Here is a 9751-nt window from a genome sequence, read left to right as displayed (position 1 = left end):
CAGCTCAAGTCAAAAACTATGCAATTCTTGGATAGTGCAGATGGGCACCCTCACACAATGCATTTGGCTAGGCACAAAATCCTTAGACCTACAGTAGATAGTGAAGTATGCATTTGAACAGGACAAGTCCAGTTATGTTTGATAGCCTAGGGTACCTAAAGCCTTTACAGTAGTATAGACAGGCTCAAAACAGACCATTTGTTCAAAAATCTTTATTTGCAACATATTCAGGCACAACAGGTTTAATCTTAATGCTTGCGATATGTGAACCGAGCAAAGGCAACCAGACATGCAATGATCACCATGAGTGTCCCAGTCATTCCAACAGCAAGACCAGAAGCAGCAAGGCCTGCAACCAAAAAAAAAAAAAAAGTATTCACTTCAGATAATGCAATTACCTAAATACATGCCTAAAAGTAAAGGAATTAGTTTCTAGTCTCTCTCTAGATCTAATATGCTCATACCTTGGTCAGTTGGTTCATGGAGCTCTGATGTTGAAAGTTGGGGTCCCATACCAACAAAACTCTTTCTTGGAACATCTTGGATGGCAATGGGCCCAATGGAAACATCAAATTCAGTTTTATCTGGATTACAGAAAGGGAGGAGAAAACAAAAAAAACACATTCAGGGCTTACATTCTACATCCCATTTTCACAAATGTTTGAATATGAACCCCAATAGTTAGACCCAAAGGGAAGACTGTAGTGCCATTGCTCAAATGGTGGCAATTGGGAGGTCCTTATGGGACATCTCCATAAAGGCACTGTCAGGTTATTCCATGATACTATGGTAAGTGCCTGAAGTAGTGGGCAGAGAAGATCCAACCTTTGAGGCACTGAAGAAAACTTCAGAATTAGATTGCATTAATAGGATACAGAGTTGGACAAATAGACCCATGTTTCTGCTGTTATTTGCATCAAAAGCTTCTCCTTGGCATGACTAATGATTGACTTAACACTTATGGTCTGAAAAGAACCCTAGAAGTCTTCAGAACAGACTAAATTTGAGGAGCAATACAATAGCTGCAAAATGTACAGATTAGACCATTAAGCTAGTCATTTTTAATTCAGTTTTGTCCTATCATTGACCTGTCTTGTCAACTTCTGGACAAATGCATTTAATCATTTCCAATTTAAAGGAAATGAAAGCTTATAAAAATTTAGTAACATGTGACTTTGAACATTGTTTTAATCAGTGGTGCAAAATTAGTCTGAATGACATTTGCCAAGAGGAATCCACCAAGGTTACACAAAATCAGCTGGGAGTCTGACTAGCAAGCTGTAGCTGGCCTGCTAGCCTATCCATTCTACTCTTAATCCAATTTGTCCGGGGGGCAGATGTATATCCAGATTTGGCAGATTACTCCACAAGAGTGGAGACTTGCGTCATTGTTTACATGGAGCCATGTCCCCACGAAAGCTCTGGACGTTGTGGTTCAGCCGAAAGGTGTTTGGTGCTGACAGAAATGCTGCCAAGTGCAGTAATGCTCACAGCAGCATGTGCATTTAGCACAGTTCTTGTGCCATTCTGTAGTGAGGGGTCTAGTTAAGTCCACTTCAGAGGTGAGCAGTAACATTTGCTGGTGGAATGTAAACCCCAACTATATTCATAATGGTCAATTCCTGTGGTAAAGAAAGGTCTGCCATTAGTTAACTGCAGAATGCTTACGCAGACAAACTTGTGAATCTCAAGTCAGTGCTCCTTAAATTCCAAAAAAAAAAAAAAAAACCCACATCAATGCCTTGAAGTGGATGGATTCTCCGTTGGTGACACTGCAGTGTGGCAGGGCACCCAGGCCAACTACAGAACACTAAAGGATGCAACAGTAATGCATCCCTCTGAACTGTGTTGGTCATTGCGGTCATGTTCTACACCTTGAGCCATGCATAGTTTAAGCACTACACCAGATGGGAGGAAAACAGGAGTCAACCCACACAAGGCTGCTGAACAGAATGTGCAGACAAGTTGCCAGATGTCCAACATCTCCCCAAGCAACACCATTCCAACATGTCCCAAGACTACCAACATTGTTACCATGCTAAAGTCCTCAGTGTCCTACCTCAACTATTGTCTGGTTGCACTCAATCATGAAGTGCATCAGAACCCTGCTGCCCCTTCACTGGAACCCTTGCAGTTTGTAGACCACTGAAACTATTTCATAGATGCCACCCTCCATCTGGACAGACATGTGCAAGTGCTGTTCAGACTTTAGTTCAGCATTCAACACGTTCTTTAACCTTTGATGGTTAAAATGCCTGCTGAGCCTGAACACCTTCCTCTGCAATTAGACCTCCGTCAGGATCTGAAACTAGGTCAAGAAGTTTATCTTCAGCACAACCACAGTGAGCAACAGGTGGCACAGTGGTAGTGCTGCTGCTTTGCAGTAAGGAGACTGCAAGATTGTGGTTTCACTTCCCAGTTCCTCCCTGTGTGGATAGTGCTTGGAGTGCTCCACAGGGCTGTGTGCTTAGTCCACCTTACTGACTTGCTACGGTGCATCAAATGGACAACCAACAAGTTAATTGACAACATGACTGTTAGGCCTCAGCAAGGATGAGTCAGCATACCAAGAGGTGCAACAGTTAACTGGTGGTGTGCGTTTTTTTTTTTTTGTCTATGTTCAGATGGGTTGTTGGCTTTGCACCAGGCTCACAAATTTAACTAGAAGTGACCACCCTCCATCGATGCTCTCTAATCTCCATGCTTGAGGGGTTCATGTACAAATTCCATTGTGTTCCCCTAGCAGAGAGCCTCACCTGGTCCTTAACACAGCTGGGCTTTGTTATGGAAACTGGGGTTTCCTGCAAAGGCTATGAAAGCCCATCTTCCACCACCTTCTACATACAAGGTATTGAGCATCCTGAGCAGCTGCATCACTGATTTGACAGATGGCACCATTATATATCACAAGACCCTGCAGCAGATTGGAGAACTGAAGATCAGAATCTCTTCCCTCCAGACAAATCTTAAAAGCCACCAACATTCTGAAAGACCCAACACTGCTCAAACTTCACCCTCCTGTCGTCCGAGTCTAAATGCTTTTCCACCTTTTTTCAATCTTCTGGTAAAGGCCCAATGGCTTGAGGGAAGAGGTTTGTACTGTTACCTTAATAGGAACTAGACTGATTAATCTATAGACGAAATGATCTAGTTGTTCTAACATGATCTCTGTAAATCAAAGTATAAAATTACAAAATGCATTGTGATCTTCCAACTTAAAGTACAAAGCACTTTGTAGCCAAGACGGTTCATACCACTGTCAGTCTTAGTCAGTGCTGCACTAACATTGCATGACAGTGCATGTATGCAAGAATTTGCATTTTTCTGTAGCTCTGGTCTGGGGAGTTGGGAACATGGTTCATACTATGTACTGTAAGCTGTATGGTTGAAATGACAAAGCTACTTGAAGTGTCATGTACCCATAGATTAGCCAACTCTTGTGCCAACAGTGCATAATCAATCATTTGAGGTTATGCAAATTAGTATTCAGAGGCAAATTTATCCCAACAGGGTGAATGTTGCTTACCAAGTTGCTTGAGATCCCGGCGATACCTTATATAGGCAGATTCTGCACAATTACTACTCTGACAACAAGCACAGATGACAGGATCTCCCTCTACAGCATACCAGCTAATCAGTGAGGGGGAAAAAAAAAAAATTGAAAAACTGGCTTAGTTTGTGTTTTATATTTAAAAAAAAAAATTAAGCAGCCACTCACCTATTATTGGCCTGGCTAAAGAAACAGGCCTTATACAAGCTGTCAGGGGTCTGGTTCAGAGTGGTCACTTTCAGATGGCATGTAATGTAGATCTACAAAAAAAATATACCAACACAGGTCAGGGTTTATATTCAAAGCCTCCAGCTCACATTGCTTAAAGCAAACCACTTCAAATTACTTGGATAAAATTCAGGAAACTAGTCAGAAGAGGTACAATTTAAACAGGCAAGTATTGATACCTTACCAGGTTCTGAGGATTTGCATAAAATCTAAAAGCCTGGAAAGAAAACAGTAGCTTATTTGGTTGGCTTCTTGGGGTTATGAAGGCAGAGGTGGAATCAAGATAGGTGCTATCAAGCAGACATCTAGATAATATACAGGGTTGCATTACCTTAAGGAAGAGGCCATGTAGATTTAACATGATCATTCATATCCCTCACAGGTTTACAAGCAAGGACTCACCCATCATTTTCAATTATGGAATAACTTGGATTGGAGGAAGTACCATTGGAAAGTGTAGCCACACAACTGTCAATGAACAACCTTAAGGGAGTCTGGTTTTCTGTTGAAACTGATGCTTCAATGAGGACCGGATCATTCAGGTAGTATACATTAGAGGTTCTTCTAGTAGAGGAATCTGCAATAAAAGCCAAGATTGATGTAAAAAGCCCAAGAGTCAGGATGTGTCTTTAGCCATGGCACCTGTGGTTAAAAATTGAGGCTCCCAAGATATGAAATTCCATTGACAATATTCACCATGTGGTGAAGTTTAATGTTGAATCAAAAGCGTATATGTAAATTGTCCATGATCCGAGTTGGAATAGTGCACAGTAGTAGGCTAAAGGCTTAATGATCAATACACCTAGTCCACCAAAATGCAAGATTTTCAAAACCAGTTAAAACTTGATTACACCATCAGCATTTGTGAAGTACAGTGATTTTGCAATAGAAATTCATTCCCAATACACAATTTCACTGTTCTCTTAAGTATTGGCTTTGGTGCCATAGGCTTTTAAAAAACTGTCCATGGATCCTTAAAGCCAATTTAAGTACCTGTTATGGTGCTTTAAGCGGTCCTAAAATCATCCAAATTCACTTGAAGCTACAACCATTTGTAATTTTAGCCCAAATTTATCACCCAGAAAACTTCCACCGAGGCCAGGAAGCACATCTCCCTTTAATTTCAGATTCCCACTACTGGGTAAAGAGCATTTAGGAATAAAGTCTCCATTAGATAAAGTGAGCAGTATCCTTCTCAGAGGGAAGTTAGAGCTCATTCTGGAAGTTTCTGGGTAAAATCCTAGAACTAAAGTGGGTCATATGCTTCAAGCCAGAAATTTGAAACTAACATTTATAACCAGGAGGTCCCAGTTTCCTCATGGAACTTTTCCAATAATCTAAATTCTTAGCTTTTAGTACTTACCACTCATTAGTTGCAATGAAAAGGACAAGACATCTGTTGCAGATTCTGTGGATGTGAATGGCACCCAGGTTGGCTTAATAGCATTGCTACTAACATTCTGCAGCCTAGAAACAAGAGTGTCAGTCAAGACTACTACAAGAGTTTAAAATAGTTCAAATATACTGTACAAGTGACACCCAATTCAAACTGGTTTCTACCTTGAGACTGGTAGAAGCATTAAAGATGTGGTAGGACCTAATCCCTTCAAGCTTCAACCAAGGGCATGTCATTTTAACTACTTTCTCCACTTACATTGGCAAGGTGCTCCAACTTCAGTCACAGTAGCCAGAAAAGTGTTTTGTATTAATTCAGTGCATTGCAATGCAGATGAGCAAAGCCTAAAGTGTCCATTAGTATTAAGTGCCTAGTCAAGTTGGCAATCCCATCCATTGGGAAATATGAGCATGGTCCATTATATACAGTAGATTTTAAGACAGGTTCTGGGTCAATGATTTTAAAACAGCTTTCACTCATGAACTTAAAGGCTGCTGTAACAAAGTCACTACAAAAGGATGACCAGATGTAAAACCAAAAAGATTCATATGATAGAACTAAAGCCCATAATGCCAGATTAGGTTTTTATCATTGTTTCAATTGGAAACTTAACAGGTTAGCGTGAACACCTTACCTCATATAGTGACATTCGATAGGAACTACTGCACCATTACTTCTCACGATGACCCCATCACCAGGAGGATTATACACAAGCTGGTTAGCATAAACCAATGAATCATTGGTCATCTACAATTAAGAGACATTGTTAGGCTTGATTTTCAGACAAGTCAACTACAGTTCATTATTCTTTACAGCTAATCTTAAACCAACTGGAATATGCCAGTATTTCATTTTCAGAACACCACAAAAGCTCTTTATATGCCATTCAATCATTTATAAGTTTGAATAGATTTGGACTTAAGGGTATATTCAAAAAAAAGTTGGTTTACGAAACAACCAAAATTTGGCTACCAGAAAAAAAAAAAAATTCCTCAATCCAAAAGCAATTGCCTCACATCTTATACTTCCATAAAAGCAATCAACCTTAAAATTTATCGAAAGGTTAAGCTTCATATCAACAGGAACCAAGATTATTAATGGTCATCCAACATAACCACACAATTGTAGGAGTAGTTAACAGTCCAATAAAGATTAGCATTTACTGCAAGACATGAGCAACTCTTGTAAGCACACAGCTTTAGCAAGTATTCCTAAACTCTGCTTTAATATTTAAAAAGCTCTAAATCAACAGAGCATACACAAGAGCATTTTAAGCACTGAGGAAATCACACCAAAAAAAAGCCTTCCAAGTCTCACTAAGAAACCACAAGGGGTTCCATTCAATTAGTGCCTTTCCATTTGTACTGGCAAGTTCCTTTTAAAACACACAATCCCCTTCAAATCATAAGCCATCATCCCCAAAGAGCCATCTGGCCAAAACCAGCCTACTTACCATCACACTGCTCCCACATGCTTCTAGAGCAACCACAAGGATAAATTCAGATGGATTAGAAATGTTTGTTATTGGGGTGCAGGAGATACTTGCTGGTGGAGGACCCAAAAGGAGGTCAGACTGGGACACGAAGTGACCGTTACTAAAAAAGTCTCTATTAATCGAGATAACCATATCAGATTCTCCACAGTTAACAGACACAGATCCAAAAGACGACTTGACGGCAATGCCAGCGTCCTTAGGAGCTTTCTGTAATGAAGACTGAGCTTTAATGCTAGGAACTTTATAAGCTTTTTGTAGTGAATATTTGGCCCCAACGCCAGCAGCCTTATAAGGAGATTTTTGGAGCGAAGATTGCTTATCGGATTGAACCACTTTTGGATTAAATCGCTTTTCGTCCCACTTCCTCCGTGCACTAAAAGCTGGCTCAAAATAAAATAGCAACAAACTAAAACAAACGGACACTGGTAACCAATGCATCTTGTATTTGAAATCACCACCCAAAAACAAACTCAAAAAGCCATACCCAAAACGACGTAATATATACCTCCTAATGGCAGTCCTGGAGGCCAGCTAATTAATCACCGGCCAGGTTCTATTCATTAAAACGACCAGTTAATTAAAATTAAAACAATTACTTGACAAGCAACATTAAAAGTAAAAGTTTTTAATGTGAAAATATCGAATCTCATTTTAAACGATCAGGGATTGCGTTTTTCGAACCCATCGTAACTAAAATAGCAATTAAATCCTTCGTAATCTACGTGCTCCCCGACCAGGTCGTTATTCGTTTATACACTCTTAAAAATACTGGTTGTTTAATGGCATTATACTGGCTTGTTCATTTAGGTAAGGGTTTTTGCATATATGAAGTTGGACGTTTGTGCTTTGGAAACCTTCATATAATTCAGAAAAAAAAGAAAAGATAAATAAATCTTAAATTTATGGTAGGATACAATTGACAGATTAAGAAAACCTCGACGTAGTCTGTGTTACATACGTACATGGGTTCGCTTCCCGGTTCCTCCCTGTGTGGATAGCGCTTTGAGTACTGAGAAAAGCGCTATATAAATGTAATGAATTATTATTATAGAAACAGTTCTTATTTTAGAGATCGTATATTCATGGTTGTTTACTGCAGTCTGTTACAGATCTTAAAAAAATAAAAGTTATTTTAGACAATTTCAAGTGGAAATGTATTTTTGGAAAAAAAAAAAAAAGGTTACCCCACGGTGGTGCAGTGGGTAGCGCTGCTGCCTCGCAGTTGGGAGAGCTGGGGACCTGGGTTCGCTTCCTAGGTCCTCCCTGCGTGGAGTTTGCCTGTTCTCCCCGTCTTTGCTTGGGTTTCCTCCCACAGTCCAAAGACATGGTGGATTGGCGATTCTAAATTGGCCCTAGTGTGTGCTTTGTGTGTGTGTGTCCTGCGGTGGGTTATTGGCACCCTGCCCAGGATTTGTTTCCTGCCCTGTGTTGGCTGGGATTGGCTCCAGCAGACCCCTGTGTTCGGATTCAGCGGGTTGGAAAATGGATGGAAGGTTACCCTGTGGCTTCATCGCTCTGAAGAACCACTCTGGCACCTTTATTTTTAAGAGTGCACGTGCTTCAAACGGACTTCGTCTTGCACATATCGTAGCCATTGACAGCGATCGCCACACAGAAAACATTTCATTCAAATAATGACAGCTCTCTAAACATTTGGAATACTAAGATTTATAATGAGATTACGGAAGAAGATGAAGAACAAGAAGAAAAAAGTAAGATTATGATAATATTTTCATGATGTAATGCAATATAGGCCTATCATTTATACCACGTTTTATGCCTAAATTGTTAAATTAATTTAAATAAATCGGACTGTTAATAATTACAAATTCACAATGAAATATTTCTTTGTAATTTATTAGTTTTCAACGTTCAGTGTGTTAAGGTTGCAGCTAGTGTGTTACAATTGGTCACGTGGAGAAGCTGGAAGAGAGAAAAAGGATGGGCAGGAATTGGGGTTGACACGTTTGGGTAGCGAGAATACGGCTGCAGTACAGAAAGTATATACGTGGAATAACATCCATTCAATCATATATTTTATATGACCACCAACCCACGAACTGCAGCGCATTATTTAAATTAACCCAGTCGGCTGTATAGTTGATATGTTCGTTGATACATCCAGCCGCTTTGCGCTCCATTACACCTGGCATAAAGGTTGTCTGCATTTAACGTTCGGGTGAGTCGCTAAGGTTTTTTTTTATATAGATTAGGTGCCAAAATAGCCTAGAAGTACCCACTATGTCTTCATCTGAGCCAAGAGTGTGAAAAAGAAGAAACGGGGAGTTTGTTGGAAGACAGATATGGATGTTTGCAGGTATAAGTACCCTTTTTTGCTTGACTTCTCATTTATATATATATACCCATCCATCTATCCATTTTCCAACCCGCTATATCCTAACTACAGGTTCACGGGGGTCTGCTGGAGGCAATCCCAGCCAACACAGGGCGCAAGGCAGGAAACAAACCCTGGGCAGGGCGTCAGCCCACCGCAGTATACCTATATATATATATATATATATATATATATATATATATATATATATATATATATATATATATATATATATATATATATATACTGTATATGTGAGTCTGAAAGAGAACAAATTAGGTTGTGATGTGCAGGCTTTTTGACTGTATTGTATCAATTCCATCCATCCATCCAGTCATTCTGTCATCTTCTTAACCCGTTTATGCAGAGAATTTCATGGGGAGGCTGGAGTCTATCTCAGCAAACACTGAGCACATTTCAGGAACCATTCCTGGGCAGGACATCATTGAACTGCAGGGTACTCACACACACACACACAAACAGAGAATATGGCCAATTTAGCATCACCAATTAACCTAACTTGCATGACTTTGGACAGAATGTGACAGAATAAACTCCAAATAAAAAATGTTAAGAATAATATTAATTTATGAATGATATTAAATACTACTTTAGCTGAGAAACGTTTTGTGGAACACTTTGCAAACTTATGATCAATCTTAAGCATTAGATAACGAAGTACTTGGCGTTAGGAAGTTTTTGGGGAATTAATCCTCTGACAATGTCCCACAAATGTTAATCAAAGAG

The 9751-nt window shown here is 39.7% G+C and overlaps 1 protein-coding gene across 1 annotated transcript; it reads right to left on the bottom strand.

Annotated features, from left to right (window-relative positions):
- Positions 1–210: 210 nt before the first annotated feature.
- Positions 211–7153, bottom strand: LOC114649056 (zona pellucida sperm-binding protein 3-like). Its single transcript, XM_028798471.2, has 9 exons — positions 6628–7153; positions 5809–5921; positions 5142–5245; positions 4181–4355; positions 3963–4083; positions 3719–3810; positions 3527–3630; positions 465–584; positions 211–349 (listed from the first exon to the last, which is right to left on the bottom strand). The coding sequence occupies exons 1-9, from the start codon at positions 7105–7107 to the stop codon at positions 249–251; spliced, it is 1410 nt and encodes a 469-aa protein (XP_028654304.2). The 5' UTR covers positions 7108–7153; the 3' UTR covers positions 211–248.
- Between the last annotated feature and the right edge of the window lie 2598 nt (positions 7154–9751).

This window comes from Erpetoichthys calabaricus, chromosome 3, assembly GCF_900747795.2.
Source record: "Erpetoichthys calabaricus chromosome 3, fErpCal1.3, whole genome shotgun sequence".
In the NCBI taxonomy this organism is placed as follows: Eukaryota; Metazoa; Chordata; class Cladistia; order Polypteriformes; family Polypteridae; genus Erpetoichthys; species Erpetoichthys calabaricus.
Note: the sequence above shows the minus strand (reverse complement) of the source record. Positions and strands in the feature narration are given on the sequence as shown.